Below are 19406 nucleotides of genomic sequence, written 5' to 3'. Positions count from 1 at the left end.
AACATAGGTGGCCTGTTCTAAACTACTTACGATGTCCACAATCAACAGTGATGTTGGAGTCGCGATGAAGTTTAGTCCTTTTCCGAGCACAGACATTGCTGCATCATTGATCATTTTCCCTGTAAGGTGGATCACAGTTCAGTTAGGTAGTTCTCATGTGATTTTATGTTGTACTGCAAGATGTTCATACTTTGACATCTGTTTAGTTGTAGATTTTCTTCATGTGGTATCCGCCTGAGCCCAAATGACAATATCAACCAGTTCCAAGAAATGGGCACCCAACAATTTTTTCGAGGTGCAGGTATTGTGGATAATAATCTCTCTCACCACCCCAAGCTGGCTCATTTTGTGAAGGGAATGGGAAACTGAGGGGCCGCAGTTTGCATCCACACATTTCCAACCCCACCACCCATTACAGTGGCTGCAAGCATAGCAACAGTTTTGGAGTGATACAGGAGGTAAGAGCCAACTCATACACGATGCTAATCCAAGCAGAGCAGTAGTCGTCATCAGCCTGCTGAAGATGGCAACAAGCCTCTTTGCTGAAATAGCGTGGAGAACTTAGGATATGACCGAGGGAGATGCTCAAGAATTGTACAAGTTAGAAATGTGGTAGGAAAACATCAGATCAGAACATTTATGACATTAACGGCTGAGTACTAGCTCAGATTGGACAAAACTGGAGGAGTGAATTATACATAACTTTTTGGAATAAATAATCTAATACTTAGCCTCAAGTTATATCAGGGAATCATAAGAAACGTAAATCAGGCTGGTCAGTCAATGGCTTGGGCCCCAAGCCTCCAAATTCAAGGTCAGGGCCTAAACCACTGAATCACTTCATTCAGTGGTCACAAAAGAGCTCCTGGGTTACAAATCTCTGGCCTCACTGTCTTTAGCCAATCAATAATTTTACAGGAGAAATAAATAGTTATAACTAAAAGAGTATTCCTTAAATTACTAGAATACATTTTCTATTACCCAGAGATAAATTGCAATTTATGGGATAAACTACATGATGAATGTATTATTACTTGTTTCAGAGTATCTCGGAACAGACAATGTATTGATCCATCACTCAGTGCCACCGTAATGTAACCTACTGGTGGGACGGCAGATACAAGTGATAACTTTGACGTTGTCACACATACAACTGGGCACTGGGCTACGTAATGGCACTGGTGCTGCCAAACCTGTGTAAATGCAAAGAAACATACTATTTACCATAAAAGTCAGCTATTACACTCTACGTAAACAAAATTGACTGACAATAAAACACACTTTTCTGGAGAATTTGAACAACATAATCAAACTTTGAACTACACTAAAATGAGAGGTAATCAGTACAAAGACCAGCAAAAACTGGCACACATGCACAGGCAAATGTATATTATTAAATGGGAAAAAGTGTGAGTACATGTTGTTGTTGTTGTTACTACTACTACTACTACTACTACTACTACTGTAGTAGTAGTAGAACTGTTCTAATGTCAATAAGTTAAAGAGATCTTGTACATTCATGTGGTGGAAAAGTGCATCATGTCAACACTGTGGCAGGCCAACACAGAATCACATGACATACCAGTCATGTCAGAAGGAGATCTTTTAGTGTGCCTACAGCCTTCATTAAGAGGAGACATCTTATGTATAGTATTACTGTATATATTTGGCACACAGTATTCTAGTTGACCATGTGCTGCAACTCAGCATTAGAATTATTTCCTTACCTTATGTGTTTGAAGATGTCCTACCATCATAGCACCTGCTCTGACCAGAGACATCACATAGTCTCAAGGTTACATACATTCCAACATGTATGCTCCACGATACCAAGTCCATTCCTTCACCAAGGACACAACATGGTTGCACAATAGTTGTGAATCCAAGAACAAGAACACTGATGCAGTTTCCTGTCCATGGATTAGTGACAGTTTAACTTGGAGACTGACTCAACATTTTCTCATCTGACGGGCCGTAGGGACACTAAAAACTCTGCTAACCTTGTCGAAAGAGACTACTTTGTTATCTGTGGCAATATCCTATTACAAGAACTTATGCTTCTAAATGTGTTTCCTAGGCATTATGTGATGGCTACGGTCTATGTATTTTGTATGTCCTTTTTTCATGGTATGGACCTGGTTCCATCTGGTGGATAACAAAGCCTGGCCACACAAGTCTGGCCTCGTGGATAAGTACCTAAAACAAGAGAACATAAAACATATGTTCCCAGATTGCTCCCCAAAGTTAAATCTCACTGGCAAGTATAGAACACAGTTAGCTGGATGACTGCAGCCCTATGACTACCTCTAAGGACCATTGCTGATATCCAGAAAGTACTTGTCCAACAACACAGAGCGTTATTGCAAGCTGTCAAAGCTAGCCTAATCCACAGTATGGTGAGTTGTTATGCATTCCATAGCGCCATGCACGGTCATCACAACATGTCCTGGCATGCTGTATGCATCAGGCACAGGGGCCCCACAAACAGTAAGTGGTATCAATAGCTCACGACTGATTTTCTGGTATTCCTTATTTTCCATGTCATGTTTCATATTGTTGTCAGTTCACCTTGAATGCACACATTATAGCCCTGTCTCATACTGTTTTGAAGATCTTCATGATTCCTTAACTTAAGGACATAGTGTACAGTAACAACAACAACAACAACTACTACTACTACTACTACTACTACTACTGCAAAGATTCCATGCACAAAACAATGCAAAACGTTAATCAATGACAGCCAATACAATAACAGTTCAAAACAAGCAAGAAGAGATAAGTGAGTAAATCATGGTAAATACAGCAATAAATAACATAATGAGTGCCGCTAAATTTGTTTCAAAGTTTGCGTCTGTTTCATTATCAGTAGCTTTCTAGTATCTCTTTGCAATCACTGTGACTTGTTTTAGTTAAAAAATTAAAAGAAGTTTTATTTTACTTGCTCAAGAGAGGCACTCCCTAGTATAGTTTTACGTTTCCTGAATTTGTGTGAGCATGATCAGCTGGTAAGGTAACTTGAATATTACACACATCAAAAAAAGTTTTGCATCATCCCGGTTCCCAGAACTCCTGAAGATAGACGATGACTGTGGATATTGTATCACAGACAAAGTCCCTTTCACTGTTCAGAGATGTCACTAAACCCACCCAAAGATGTAAACAACCATGCCTGAGCAGCGCCCATTAGATGGACGGGGTCAGACAGCCATCGGTTCCAGTCATTCCACCAGGAACGAGGTGCACGGCTCGTGTTATCTGTAGTTCAACCATGCCTAGATGGTCAATACAGAGATTAGCTTGCATCCGTATTGTTACTTTGTGCCCAGAAGGGCTCTCAACAAGGGAAGTATTCAGGTGTCTTGGAGTGGACCAAAGCGATATTGTTCAGACATTGAGGAGATACAGAGAGACAGAAACTGTCGATGATATGCCTCGCTCAGGCCGCCCAAGGGCTACTACTGCAGTGTGTGACCGCTATCTATGGATTATGGCTCGGAGGAATCCTGACAGCAATGCCTCCAGGTTGACTAATGCTTTTCGTGCAGCAACAGAACATCATGTTACGACTCAAACTGTGCGCAATAGGCTGCATGATGCACAACTTCACTTCCGACGTCCATGGCAAGGCCCATCATTGCAACCATGACACCATGCAGCGTGGTACAGATGGGACCAACAACATGACAAATTGACCACTCAGGATTGGCATCACGTTGTCTTTACCGATGAGTGTCACATATGCCTTCAATCAGGCAATCGTCAGAGATGTGTTTGGAGGGAACCCGGTCAGGCTGAATGCCTTAGACACACAGTCCATCGAGTGCAGCAAGGTGGAGGTTCCCTGCTGTTTTGGGGTGGCATTATGCGGGGCCGATGTACGCCGCTGGTGGTCATGGAAGGCGCCGTAATGGCTGTACGATACGTGAATGCCATCCTCTGACCAATAGTGCAACCATATCAGCAACATATTGGTGAGGCATTCGTCTTCATGTACGACAATTCACACCCTCATTGTACACATCTTGTGTATGACTTCCATCAGGATAATGACATCGCTCAACTAGAGTGGCGGGCATGTTCTCCAGACATGAACCCTATCAAACATGCCTGGGATGGAGTGAAAAGGGCTGTTTATGGGCGATGTGATCCATCAACCACTCTCAACCACTCTGAGAGATCTACACCGAATCACCGTTGAGGAGTGGGACAATCTGGACCAACAATGACTTGATGAACTTGTGGATAGCATGCCACGATGAATACAGGCATGCATCAATGCAAGAGGACGTGCTACTGGGTATTATTACAGGTACCGGTGTGTACAGCAATCTGGACTACCACCTCTGAAGGTGTCACCTAGCTGTATGGTGGTACAACATGCAATGCGTGGTTTTCATGAGCTACTGGGTATTACAGGTACCGGTGTGTACAGCAATCTGGACTACCCCCTCTGAAGGTGTCACCTCGCTGTATGGTGGTACAACATGCAATGCGTGGTTTTCATGAGCAGTAAAAAGGGCGGAAATGATGTTTATGTTGATCTTTATTCCAATTTTCTGTACAGGTTCTGGAACTCACAGAACGTCTGTTGATGTGTGTATTTTAAAATGTTAGTACATAGGGTTGTCTGCTGCTGTTTTCATTATCATCACACATGCAATTAAGAATCAAATATGACATCATTATGCTGATGTTGATAAGGTTCATGACCAGTAGTTAATGTTAGTAGTTGAATGCAGCAAAATTCTTACTTTTCTTTCATCACATGAAAGAAAATTAAGAAGCAAAAAAGCTGTTACAGAATGACTTTAATAAATTTTATTTTTCCCTCTCCTGCATGTTCATACACAATCACAATGAAATGTTTTACGTTTTTTTCTTCCTGCCTTCTTCTTCTTCTTCTCCTCCTATTTTTTGTGGGTGAAGATGAGATGATTTTTGGTAAAGGGATACTATTATAAAGAGACAGTTACATATTTGACTCTTTTTCCTTATGTTAGCTGCCAAATATTTTTTGAAAGTGTATTTGAAAACGACATCTCCTCAAAGGGAACATAAGCATATTTAGCAGCCTCCGTCAGTTATCAAAATGAACTTCCAAATCATGGTATAGAGAAACTGACCAGAGCCCATTAATGGTTAGGATGGTTCGTTAATTGGTTGATTTGGGGGAGGGGCGAAACAGAGAGGTCATCGGTCCCAGCGACTTAGGGAAGGATGGGGAAGGAAGTCAGATGTGCCCTTTCAAAGGAACCATCCCGGCATTTGCCTGAAGTGATTTAGGGCAACCACGTAAAACCTAAATCAGGATGGCCAGACACGGGTTTGAAATGTCGTCCTCCCAAATGCGAGTCCAGCATGCTAACAACTGTGTCACCTCCCTCAGTTATGGCTAGGGGAGAGTATGATGCAGTCAAGCTTCTGATGTTCTGAGCAGAGTCCAAGCAGCACTATTAAGAACATAAAAATAGTGAGTCTTTTCAGATGGCCTATTATCTAGATTTTGGAAGTCACTCCATCCCTAGGACCTGTATGGCCAATGGCTGCAAGATTTTACAAGAAAATCTGTGAACACTTCAGCATCAAGAGGAATACCTGTAACTGAAATGAATTTTATACCACTACAGCACACAAACGATTTTGAATACAGAATTTTGCATGATTTATGACTGAAAATTTCAGCTGATGTGAAGCCCCTCATGTGCTGCAGAGCCTCTACATGTCACGGCATGGAACAATGTTGCTGGTGCCCCTTCCTTGATGCTTTCTGTACACAAGTTCACAGAGTAGCAGTTAAGAGCTGCTGGAAGATGCTGATGCCAGGTGAATGTGCAGGTCACATTCCCAGTAGCCACTGCTATTTTTGGAAAGAGGTCATCACATTCCTTGCCATATATGACCAGGCACTTATCTCCTGGAATAAGGCTTGTAGAGTTACTTGAAGTAGTAGTAGAGATTTGAGCTATAATATCTCTTTGCTGTTTATACTGCCTGCAATACTGGGGTGCTTCGAACTGTCACACTAGGAGTGTGCAATGCTGCTCAACAATGAAGTCTGTCTGTGTGGCCACCACAGTAGTGTCTTAACATGTCTTGTGGCCAACATTGTAGGAGAGGCTGATGACAGACTTGTCCAAAAACATTTCATTGTCACTCAGGGCACCAGTGAAGGCATTCACACTCCCACTGGAGTCTGGTTAAGGTTACTGAACAATGGAAATTGATGCACGTCATCAATCAAGCCTACAGCAGACTGCACTGAATTGTCGATACAGACAATGTTGTAGTGCTTCACTGTTGAGCCAATAATGTGGACAAAGTTGTATGGTCTACTACAGTCATTCACACAAAATGGTGCTCATCTCATACTGTGGTCACATTACATGATATAATACTTGCTTGTCATTCCATAAGAACCCACTTCTACCCATTACTTCCAGACGTGTCCCTTGTCATACGGCATGCCTTTTAAACTCACAGGACAAAAACTTAATCACTCCTAGGGAAATCACCTTTGTATTGCCACCGATGGACTTGCATGGATTCAGTTAGGAAGCAAGTCCAAAAGGTTGTGCAGATAAGTCACATCCAGGTTAAGCCATTCACTGAGGATTTTATCACAAATTTCACCAAACTGTGAGGATGCTGATGTCAGATGTTTTACCTGCTGATCCAACATGTCTCACAGATTTTCTATCAGGTTCAAGTCAGGTGATTTTGCAGGCAAATCAGGATTTAATAGGGTAAAGAAGTATTCAGAAAACTAGTCACAGATTGTTCCAGCCCAGTGGCCTATGCTGTTGTCATCTTTGTGGGTCTGTGTGAGCAATGGCCTCTTGTGAGGCGACTGACTACAAATGTTCATCGCATGCAGTTTCTGTTGCACCTCTCCAACACGTTTCTAGGCCACGAGCATTACACCACTGCCTGTAGACACGTTGAACAGTACGTCGCGAAATCACCAACAAATCCAGCAGCTTCACACTGTATAGCCATTAAAATGGCCAAACACAATTGCCCACTCTATCTTGTCCTTATATTTATCCACGTTTATGTACGATGTCTGCTTGAAACATAAATGTCTCACTGATTCCTTCTGCCTTATGCTCATATACAGACAGTGTGTGTGCACTTGAGCACATGACTTGATCACTGTGCCATCTGTAAAGGCTTGCCAATTCAACTATGTGTGAACACTGGGGTGATTCGTATTTTCCCGAGTGACCTTATGAATTGAAATGCCATACTACGACAATCACATATCCCTACCTTGGATTGTTAAAACCAAGTCACATCCTGATATTTCACTATTTGACACTGATAAGGTATCTCAAACTTCCTTTCACATTTCCAGTTTGATTAATAGCTTTACACTAAATGAGCTAAACTTTCACATCATGACAGTCCTACTCCATAATCTGCACTGTTAAAACCCAGTCACATACTGATTTTGCACTGTTTCACACTGAGAAGGCACTTCATACTTCCTTTTACATTTCCACTTTGGTTAAAGGCTTTTCACTAAATGTGCTTAGTTTAACACAAACCTTTAGTCACAAAAGTACAGCACTGTTGGACTCAAGATGTACCATATGTGATCACTCTGTAATGTAATCACTTATTCCTCTACTCCTTTCTATCCATTCTTTTGAATTTCAATTTATTCAGACTATTCTTTCCAGTTTTTGCAAGTTCAGCAACATGGTATCTTAGTTGCATTTGATTTATGCCATCTTTTGCTTGCTACAAATTTCATAGGTGACAAGGTGGGACAATATCGAACTCTTCCTTGCAATCCTTTAGTAATAGCAAAATGCAAAGATTTGATAAATGAATTGTTGAAACCTCTGCTCTATTCACTAGATTTGCCATCCTTTGCTTTCTCGTAAACCCATATCTTATAAAATTTGTGGCTGTAAAACAGTCTTAGTACAATGAAAAGGATATTTCAGCTTCAGAGAGATATTCTGGAGATAATCTAGAATCACACTTTATGAATAGCATGTGCTCCCAAAATAAAAATTGGAAAGATTGCACTGGCTTAAAAAATGTCAGTGCATTTTTTATCCAAAGAACTGGGGTTTTCACTCCCAGGATGACAACTTTTTACCTTACACACACAGGTCTGTTAGTCAGTCTTACAGTTGATTTCTACAGGCTTTCCATTATTCATATCAAATCTTTTCTGACATTACATGAGACACAAGAAATCAGTTCTACAGTTAGCAGCTTGCTAATCACTGTTTGAGATTTAAAAACCTGAGGTCCCCAATAATCAGTCCTTCCTTCTCATCCAATCCAGTAAGTCTCCCCTGACTCGGAGCTTTGGGCAACTTTTCCAGACTCTCCCCATTACCTAAACTTTGCCAGACATTTTCCTTCAACCCTCCTGTCACAAGAGGGAGCCACTGGCTCCAAAAACAAGCAAATTTCCTTACCTGTATACTTTTATCTTCTATCACCACTTGGTGAGAAGATTTTTTTATCAATTTAATTACATTATATTTTCAAAAATTGATTATTTTCATTCATAAATATATATGTTTTTGTGAACCACACTCTCCTAAACATGTGCATGAAAAAGTAACAAGATGCACTAAGATAGAAATAAGATTTGAAATCCCATTGTACTAATGCATTCCACTATTGTAATGCCAAAACAAGGCAATTACAACTCTATTTCATAAACTAGATGATAGAATTATAATGAAATATTGACATAACTCATTAAAAAGACATTTTTAATTTTTCAAAAAAAAATTGTATTTACATTTAGTTTTCCAATTTCCTTTTACTACAGTTCACAGTCACTATATTTCTAAGTGTGGTTCCATGATAAATAGTTAATTGCTTGTACTGTCATAAAATGTTTGGATTGAGGAAAATAATATTCATTTTACCTTGCAGTAAACTACAGGTAGATATTCAAAACAGCCACTTACTCCAATGTGTGGGATGTTGCTTGGAAGCTACATACTTCAATTGGTTAAAGTGTTTTTACTTTCCCTATCTGGATCATATCGTATGTTCTTTGGAAGAATGTTTTTCCTTTAGTATTTCAACTCTTTCTAGGACAAAATTAACTTTAGCAATCATGGCTCTACGCACATTACATAATTTGCATAGAACACAACTGCATCTCTGAAGACATAATTGTAGCCAGAAGGTAAGGAAAATATGTGAATTCACAGGAAAGACTACAATCTATTTCTAAAACTTTTAGTACACCATGAACAATTTGAACTGTAGGTGAACTCCAAATATGGAATGTATTTATAATGCCCTTAATAGTTCATAAAATCTGCAACTCCAGGATTAGCCTCTACAGTCACTTAAGATCCCACAGAAACCGAGCTTCGATGAAGACGACCGTACTCATCAGTGAGTGATTGCCCATTGATAGTTTGTGAATGTTAGGTATAGTAATTAACTGCTCAAAAGCATAACCCCCGTATTCTTGGCCCTGAAAAATGTTAAAGCCTCACATATCTTAAATCAGGAAATTGGCTTGTTTTCAGCATAATAAGTACCCACTTGGACACTGTGGCAACATTTGGAGTACCATGTACTGTTAGCACTGTGATTATTGTTGCAGTTGCCGTTGACACTGCAGCAGAGAGGTGCATCTACAGTAGTGCAGGCAACAAAAATACTCGACATAGACCTGGACTATGTTATCTTTTTAGGAAAGTCTCGGTTTTGTGTACAGCATCACAACAGATATATCCATCTGTGTGCATGCTCCAAGGAGAATGAATGTTCCCATATTGCAATTTTAATCATCATATGGGCCCAGCACCTTGCGTGATGTTACAGAGTGCAATCGGAACGTGACAAAATCACATCTGGTTCACACAACTCATTCTTTGCACAGCTGTTGTTGCATTTCTGACATGTTAAATTTGGTGTGTGTGTGTCTGTCTTTAAAATCTCTGAGACATCATACAAGATAATGGAAGACAGCATGTTGCTCACACTGTCCCCACCGACTACAGTTTACCCAGTAGGCTGTTCCAGCAGGCATGACCACCGGTGAGCAGTGGGTATCAGCAGACACACCTGGGCAGGGTGTACAGGCAGTCAGGGAGCATGGCCGCACGCAGGCAGGGACGGGCAAACAGGTCATGTGTGAATAGTCAGTTCTGTGCATAGAACAAAAAGGGGTAGTGAGGGGAACATGAGCAAAGAAACACATACTAGCAGTATATGTTTAACAGAAAAATTCAATCTGAGTGAAAATACAAATATTTTATTATGTTTGGGACACAAGACATTTCTTTTTGATAATGAGACATGAAATATTTGGGGTGAGGCCCCTTGCTGCCGCAAGATATGCATAGTGCAGCTGGGATTCTTCTAAAGCTTTCATCCTTTTCATAATGGAAAACAATTGTTGGTAACAATATATTGAGCTAAACATAAATATACAGTTAGCTGCATTCCTGTGTAGCTTCAAAAACACTTCTGCATGAACATCACAGAAATATCTTAATAAACTTGCTGTGTAGTAATATCTGTCCTTCAGCAGACTGCAATTTTGCAAATTAATCAGTTCTAATTGCCTTTCTGATGGCACAGTGTCTGGTGCAGTGGAATATAGCATGCTAATTCATTTGAAATCATTCTGTACATTATGCAAGTCCTTAAACTGTCTCAAAAGACTGACAGACTTCCACATTATTTTGTTAATAACTCACGAAACACGAGTCTGAAGTTAACGGTAGTGACGAAATGCTTTTGAAGTATGTTAGGTTTCCTTTAGCAAGCTGCCTTTCAAGTAGATTGAATTTGTCCATGAATGCTTTGGTTTCATCTTACTTGTTAGGAATAAGCACACCCTTTCCTTGAGTTGACGAATTGAAGTGATTTAAGTGTCATGTGATATCAGTGAAAAGGCCAAGTCTGCAACTCTGTCATTGCTACATGCTGACTGCATTTTTGTAACTCGAGAAATTTCCTTCTGACAAGGAAACCTCCCCATCGCACCCCCCTCAGATTTAGTTATAAGTTGGCACAGCGGATAGGCATTGAAAAACTGAACACAGATCACTCGAGAAAACAGGAAGAAGTTGTGTTGAACTATGAAAAAAATAAGCAAAACATACAAACTGAGTAGTCCATGTGCAAGATATGCAACATCAAGGAGAATTTGACCTCAGAAGTGCCGTGGTCCCGTGTTTAGCGAGAGCAGCTGCGGAACGAAAGGCCCTCGGTTCAAGTCTTCCCTCGAGTGAAAATTTTACTTTTTTATTTTCTCAAAGTTATCATCTGTCCATTCGTTCATTGATGTCTCTGTTCACTGTAATAAGTTTAGTGTCTGTGTTTTGCGACCGCACTGCAAAACAGTGTGATTAGTAGACGAAAGAACGTGCCTCTCCAATGGGAACTGAAAACATTTAATCGCAAGGTCATAGGTCAACCGATTCCTCCACTGGAAAACACGTCTGATATATTCTATGCGACACTGGTGACAGCATGTGCGTCACATGACAGGAATATGTCGACCCACCTAACTTGTACACTTGGCGAATGGGTAAAAAGATTCTTCTACCTTGCCCGATTTAGGTTTTCTTGTTGATGTGATAATCACTCCCAAAAAAGTGATGAAAACATAAGAGTTTGTCACATAAACTGCAACAAATGAATGCAACAGTCTCACAGTCGCACAGTTTTCCCTGTGCTCTGTCAAAACATATGTTTTTAACGTTTTCAAATTTTTCCGTGTGTAGACCGTCAAATCCTGCATATGTCCAAGCAAATCTGAAAATGTCCTGGAATTTTGGAGAGCGAAGTTGATTACGTGTGAGTGCCAGAACTTTGATAATTGACACACGATCACGTAAACAATACTGCTCTGTGTACATGTGCAGCTTCGCAAAATAATTGTCTGGAAATAAAATATTAAACTTGTCACTCGAGGGAAGACTTGAACCAAGGACCTCTCGATCCGCAGCTGCTCACGCTAACCACAAGACCACGGCCCTCCTTAGGGCAGGTTCCCCTTGATGTTGCCTATCATGTGCATGGACTACTCAGTTTGTATATTTTGCTTATTTTTCTTCATAGTTCCACACAACTTCTTCCTGTTTTCTCGAGTGATCTGTGTTCAGTTATTCAAGGCCTATCCACTGTGCCAACTTATAACTAAATCTGAGGGGGGTGTGACGGGGAGGTTTCCTTGTGAGTAGTAAAAATATGTTGAGAATTTTACCTCTACTAACTCGTCATACCATACAATGATAGGGTATGTCACTACATGCTGCTTCAAGGTCTTACAAAAATCCCTCAAAATAGTTGCAATTGGCACTATGGTGCATTAAAAAATTCACACACTGAACCACGATCTTCATGGTGTTGCCATATTGCACATTTTCTGCACAATGGACATCCTGGTTGATAAAACAGTGTATACTTGCTTGTCTTTCCCAAATTCAATCTTTATTTTCTTCTTTCATACAACACACAAAACCTTGCTGACTTCCAGCCACTGTGGTGCTCTATCTGTCATCACAGAAAAGACCCTTTCCCATGACGACACATTTCTAACGGATTCACACACCGCTTGAAATATACTGCAATTTATAGTTCTGTAATCCGTATGTATAACATGTAATAGTCCCTCAACAACCTGCAGTTCCAAGGTAATAACCCGCACAAACATTATGAGCTACACTTGGTCTGGGACATTGAGGGTTTCATTAAGTGCTAATGAATAAGCAACTAAAGTCTGACCTTTCTCCTGCAGTTGGTTTTCCAGATCTGCAAACCATATCTTGGAACTGTTTGCTTGGAGAGGTAACCTCCTTACATTTCTTTACCTCTCGTGGCATTAAGCACTCTGCAATGGCCAGCAAATAGGATTTGAACAGGGGCCCCATTGAAAATAGCAAGTCACTTGTTGCAATGATGTGTGAAATTTTGAAGTTTGCTCATAATGGTGCATCATTTTTATGGGCCTCTCCTTGTTAGCTATCTAAAATGCACATAATAATTGAAACTGATGCAGATGAAGAACACACAGGTGGTCTACATTATGACTTTTTTATGCCTCAAAATTGCCTCTAGCTGTACTTTATCCTTCAGTGTGACAATGAATTGCTTCCTTGTATCACTGCCCAGCTCATCAAACTGTGTGGTATGAAGGGTCAAGTAGTGACACTGAATATTGTACTTCCTTATTGCAGTAAGCATCTTATGGCACACCAGGTACTCAGGTGATCCACCTGTTTCAACAAATAAGAATTGTTCTTGCCAACGAAGGGAAAATAGTAATTACCTATTTTGAAATGTCATCATTATAGCTATGTTCACTACCAAATGAGAAGCATTAATGTATCATATGATGTCAAGCAGTACATCCATATGTGCACGCAACAGAGCAGTGCACAAACGCAGTGCAATAAGACTGCCTGGTGGGTTGCCCATCCAACCTGTGCCTCCCCGTGGGTGCACTGAGGCATGAGCGTGGGCACCGATGCCCAGTGACCTAGCATTGGAATGGTGTGGTTCAAAGGGTGCTCACTGAAAACATCTGGTCATGGGTTACCTGGAGACTGGTATGCCACCATTCATTACACACTACGATTGATGAACTATGGCATAGAGTTGAAACAACATGTAATGGTATACCCACATCTGTCATGCAACCACACTTCTACCTGATGCTCAACCACATTAGAGTCATTGTCACAGCCAGGGCTCCATGCACTATATTTCACACCCTGTATACCCCCCCCCCCCCCCCAAAAAAAAAAAAAAAAAAAGTAAAATTTTGTTATTTGCTATGCTTCCTGGTGTTGCAACTGTAATGCTCAGCCGCGTACTTTGGGGAAACACAGTACAGTTTAAAGTATCAGAATAAAAATAAAAGACAATTAGTGATGATTTGAAGATATGATTAAAGAAATATATAACATACTTTTTAATGTCAACTGTGCATCATCAGTAGATATTTCCAGAATGATATTTTCACTCTGCTGTGGAGTGTGCACTGATATGAAACTTCCTGCCGGACTGAGACTCGAACTGGGGACCTTTGCCTTTCGCGGGCAAGTGCTCTACCAACTGAGATACTCTAGCATGACTCACGACCCATCCTCACAGCTTCAATTCTGCCTGTACCTCGTCTCCTACCTTCCAAACTTCACAGAAACTCTTCCGCTCTTCGCAGAAACACACATGCATCCCTTCACACAAGCAACCACATCTCACACACATACGATTACCATCTCGGGCAGCTCAGACAATAATTCAATTGTCACATAGCATACAAGCAGCAATCTGGAGGGGGCGGGGAAGGGGAAGGGGAAGGGGAAGGGGAAGGGGAAGGGGAAGGGGAAGGGGAAGGGGAAGGGGAAGGGGAAGGGGAAGGGGAAGCAGAGGATGGATGGGCGGAGAGAAGAGCGCCATCTGGCAGAGCATGCAGTGACTAAGATTGCCAACAGTCACAGTGACAAGAGGCTGTGGGGGAGGAAGGTGGGAAGGGAGAGGGGGGGTATGGACAGAGTGAAAAAATGAGAGGAATGGAGGAGGAGGACGATAGACAGATGTATTGGCAGAGGGCGGCACACAGAGTGGGCAGGAGATGACAATATGGAGGAGGTGATAAAACAGAGAGGGTGGAAACTGTTAGCTGGAGGGTGTGGGACAGAAGGTTATCATAGGTTGAGAACGGAACAATTATGTGAGCGGAAATGTGTTGTAAGAATAACTTCCATCTGCTCAGTTGAGAAAAGCTGGTGGTGAAAGGGAGGATCCAGATAGCTTGGGCAGTGAAGCAGTCATTCAAATCAAGCATGTTATGTTCATCTCAGTGCTGTGCCAAGGATGGTCTACTTTGCTTTCAGCCAAAGTTCGGCAGTGGCTGTTCATCCTGGTTGGCAGTCACACCTATATAAAAATATACATGACATGGCTTCTTTCACAGGTGTAGCCCAGCCTCTGATGGAGTAGGATAAGCCTGTGACAGGACTAGAATAGGAAGTGCTGGGTTGGTGGACTGGGCAAGTCTTGCACCTGGGTCTTCCACAGGCATATGATCCCTATGGCAAGGGATTGGGAGTGGCATGGGGATGGACTAGAATGTTGTTGAGTTTGGGTGGTCAACAGAACACCGTGTTAGAAAGGGTGGGAAGGATGTCCCTAATTTCAGGGCATGACAATAGGTAATCGAAGCCCTGACAAAGGATGTGGTTCAGTTGTTCCAGTCTGGGGTGGTACTGGGTGATGAAGGGGTCATTCCTTTGTAGCTGGTTCTTGGCAGTGGTGGGAACATTAGGGGTGTGTGGGGAAATGGCATGAGAGATCTGTTTGCAGCTTACATCTGGGGGATACTGCTTGTCCATGAAGGCCTTGGCAAGACACTCAGAATACTGGGCCAGGGAGTTCTTGTCACTGCAGATATGCCATCCCCAAGTGGCCAGGCTGTTTGGGAGGGATTTTTTGGTGTGTAAGGGACAACAGCTGTCAAAATGAATATACTGTAGGTGGTTGATGGGTTTAATATGGACAGTGGTGTGATTGGGGCAATCAGAAAGGAGGAGGTCGAAGTCCAGAAAGGTGGCACATTTGGTTGAGGAGCACCATGTGAAGAAGATGGGAAAGTAAGTGTTAAGGTTGTGAAGGAATGAGGATGGGTGTCTTGGCTTTAAGTCCAGATCATTAAGATATCATCAATGAACAGGACATAGAGTTTGGTGATTCAGGAGGCTAGGAGGTCTCCTCTAGATGGTGTATCAACAGGTTGGCATATGAGGGTGCCATGTGGGTGGACATGGCTGTGCCATGGATTTGCTTGTAGGTGGAGGAGATTAGTGTTTGACGTCCCACCAACTATGAGGTCATTAGAGACGGAGCACAAGCTCGGATTAAGGAAGGATGGGGAAGGAAATTGGCCGTGCCCTTTCAAAGGAACCATCCCAGCATTTGCCTCTAGTGATCTAGGGAAATCACGGAAAACATAAATCAGGATGGCCATACATCGGATTGAACAGTCGTCCTCCCGAATGCGAGTCCAGTGTGCTAACCACTGCGCCATCTAGTTTGGTGGATTTGCTTGTACACCTTCCCTTTGAAGAAGCAGTAATTGTGAGACAGGATAAAGTTAGTAAGGAGTATGAGGAATGAGGTAAGAGATTTGGAGTCTGAAGGACGATGGGAAAGGTAGTGTTCAATATCAGTAAGACAATGGACATGAGAGAGGTTGGTGTATAGGTTAGTGGTGTCAACAGTGATGAGCAGTGATCCAGGAGGTAAAGGGATGGAGAAGGCGCAGAGTCCGTGAAGGAAGTGTTTGGTATCTCTGACATGGGAGACTAGATTATGGGCAATTTGTTGGATGTGTCGGTCAATGAGGGATGAAACTCTTTCAGTTCTTTTATATTGGTGTAACCACAACCAACTGTCCATCAGGATGAACAGCCATCGCCAAACGGTGGCCAAGAGCAAAGTAGACCATGATCCACAAATTTTAACAATAAAAGGCCTTTGTACTCAAACCAATATCATATTTAATTACAAACTATGTAGGAAAGTTAATCCAACAGCAATAGAGAGTTTTTTAAACCTTGTCAAGGAAGAAGAGTGGCAGAATGTTTATAGTGCCGATAACATAAATGATAAATACAATGCTTTCCTTAACACATTTCTCATGCTCTCTGAGAGTTGCTTTCCTTTAGAACATTATAAATTATGTACTAGCAGTAATAGGCAGCCCGGATGGCTGACTTGTGGGATAAGGATATCTTGTAGAATAAAGCGGGAATTATATCAAAATGTTAGAAGTAGTCACAATCAAGCTACAGCAGCCCATTACAAACAGTATTATAAGGTGCTTAAAAATGTTATTAGGAAGGCAAAGAGTATGTGGTATGCAAATAGAATAGCTAATTCACAGGGTAAAATTAAAACCATATGGTCAGTTGTGAAGGAAGTGTATGGTCAGCAGCACAAGATCGATGATATAAAGTCAGTTCGTAGTAAAAATATTTCTGTTACTGATAAATCAGATATATGTACAGTATTTAACAACCATTTTCTGAGTGTTGCTGGTGAATTAAATAAAAATTTAGTTTCTACAGGAAATCATATAACTTTCTTGGCTAATGCCTTTCCAAGATTGATGTCTGATAGTGACAAGAGGGTGATTGAGTCAATAATTAAATCGCCGAAGACTAAGGACTCTCATGGTTACGATGGTGTGTCTAGCAGAATTTTAAAGTACTGTGCTGTACATACTAGCCCAGTATTTAGCCATATTTCTAATTTTTCCTTTAGGAATGGTCAGTTTCCTGAGCGATTAAAGTAGTCAGTAGTAAAGCCACTTTATAAAAAGGGGGAAAGGGATAATTTCTATGCTATCAGTGTTTGCAAAAGTTATTGAAAAGGCTGTATATATAAGGATAATTGATCATTTCATACCACACAGTTTGCTATGAAATGTAGAGTTTGGCTTTAGAAGTCGTTTAATAACTGAAAATGCTATATTCTCTTTTCTCTGTGAGGCACTGGATGGGTTAAACAAAAGGTTTCGAACGCTTGACATAGTTTTTGATTTAACTAAGGCATTTGATTGTGTTGATCACAAAATATTGCTCCAGAAGTTGGTCCATTACAGAATACAGGGAGCAGCTCACAATTGGTTCACCACTTACTTTAGCAACAGGCAACAAAAGTCATTATTCACAATGTTGATAACGGCTGTGATGTGGGGTCTGAGTGGGGTACTGTCAAGTGGGGGGTGCCCCAGGGATCAGTGTTGGGGACTTCTGTTCCTTATTTATATAAATGATATGCCCTCTAGTATTACAGGTAACTCTAAAATATTTCTGTTTGCTGATGACACTAGCTTGGTAGTAAAGGATGTTGTGTGCAACATTGTCTCGGTTTCAATAGTGCAGTACATGACCTAAGTTCATGGCTTGTAGAAAATAAACTAATGCTTAATCACAGTAAGACTCAGTTTTTACAGTTTCTAACAGACAATTCAACAAAAACATAACGTTTTAATTTCACAGAATGGGCATATGATTAGTGAAACTGAACAGTTCAAATTCCTAGGTGTTCAGATGGACAGTAAGCTGTCGTGGAAAGCCCACATTCAGGATCTTGTTCAAAGACTTAATACAGCTATTTTTAATATTCAAATGGTATCAGAAGTGAGTGATCGTTCAATACAAAAATTAGACTACTTTGCTTATATTCATTCGCTTATGTTGTACGGTATTATATTTTGGGGTAATTCTTCCCATTCTAAAAGGATATTTTTGGCTCAGAAACGGGTGGTTCGGGCAATAAGTGGTGTAAGTTCACGAACCTCTTGTCGACCCCTGTTCACGAGTGTGGGTATTTTAACATTGGCCTCTCAATAAATATATTCCTTACTGTCATTTCCTGTTAACAATATTAGCTTATTCCCAAGAATAAGCAGTTTTCACTTGGTTAATACTCGTCAGAAATCAAACCTGCATTTGGACCGAGCTTACTTAACTCTTGTGCAAAAAGGTGTGCAGTATACTGCTGCATCCATTTTCAATAAGCTACCACTCGAATTCAAAAATATTAGCAGTAATCCATGTGCTTTCAAATAAAAACTGAAGAGTTTGCTCAGGGGTCACTCCTTCTATTCTTCCGAGGAGTTCCTTGAAAAAATTAAGCTGATTCTTATTGTATTGTTGATTGCGTTTACTTAAACATAGGGAGTGACTTTTTTTGGGTTCATATACATTTATTTTTATCTGTTATTACTTTTATGTTGTAATTTCATGTACTGACACGTTCCACGACCTCGGAGATTTGCTCCTCAATTTGGTCCCGCGGAACTTGACTTGTAAATAAAAATAAAAAACATGTTCTCCGCTCCAGAAATTATCCCGGCCTGAAACTATGGTAACCTACTGTCCCCACACCCTCCACCAAACAGTTTCCACCCCCTCTGCCCTATTCTCATTTCCTACCCTCTCTGTGCACTGCCCCTGCTAATACACCTGCCCATCTTTCCCGTTACTCTCCTCTCTCCTTTTTCACTCTGTTCTCCCTCATAACCCCCCCCCCCACCACCACCACCACCACCACCACACTATCCTACATCCTCCAAATGCTGCGCCTGTTGGCAATCTAGTCCCTCCATACACTGCCAACTGCCAGGCAGCGCTCTTCTCTGCCTCCAACTGTACCCTGCTATCCCTTCCCCTTCCTCACTCCCTCAGATTGCTGCTTCCATGCTATGTGACAGCTGCTATCTGATCCGAGCTGCCGGAGATGGTGATTTGTGTGTGTGTGTGTGTGTGTGTGTGTGTGTGTGTGTGTGCGCGCGCGCGTGAACGCGCGCGCTTCCTTTACTGAAGAAGACTTTGGCCGAAAGCTATGTGTAAGTGTCTTTTTGTTTTGCCTGTCTGCAATCAAAA

The 19406-nt window shown here is 41.3% G+C and overlaps 1 protein-coding gene across 1 annotated transcript in view; it reads right to left on the bottom strand.

Moving 5' to 3' along the window:
• LOC126248134 (mediator of RNA polymerase II transcription subunit 16) overlaps positions 1 to 19406 on the bottom strand; it is a 343327-nt gene that overhangs the window by 131298 nt on the left and 192623 nt on the right. The window contains exon 8 of the mRNA XM_049948825.1: positions 1035 to 1193. Coding sequence (XP_049804782.1) covers positions 1035 to 1193 — 159 coding nt within the window. The remainder of the gene's footprint in view (positions 1 to 1034; positions 1194 to 19406) is intronic.

The sequence above is a fragment of the Schistocerca nitens genome, chromosome 3 (genome assembly GCF_023898315.1).
Source record: "Schistocerca nitens isolate TAMUIC-IGC-003100 chromosome 3, iqSchNite1.1, whole genome shotgun sequence".
Classification (NCBI taxonomy): domain Eukaryota; kingdom Metazoa; phylum Arthropoda; class Insecta; order Orthoptera; family Acrididae; genus Schistocerca; species Schistocerca nitens.
This window is presented reverse-complemented; position numbering and strand designations above follow the sequence as displayed.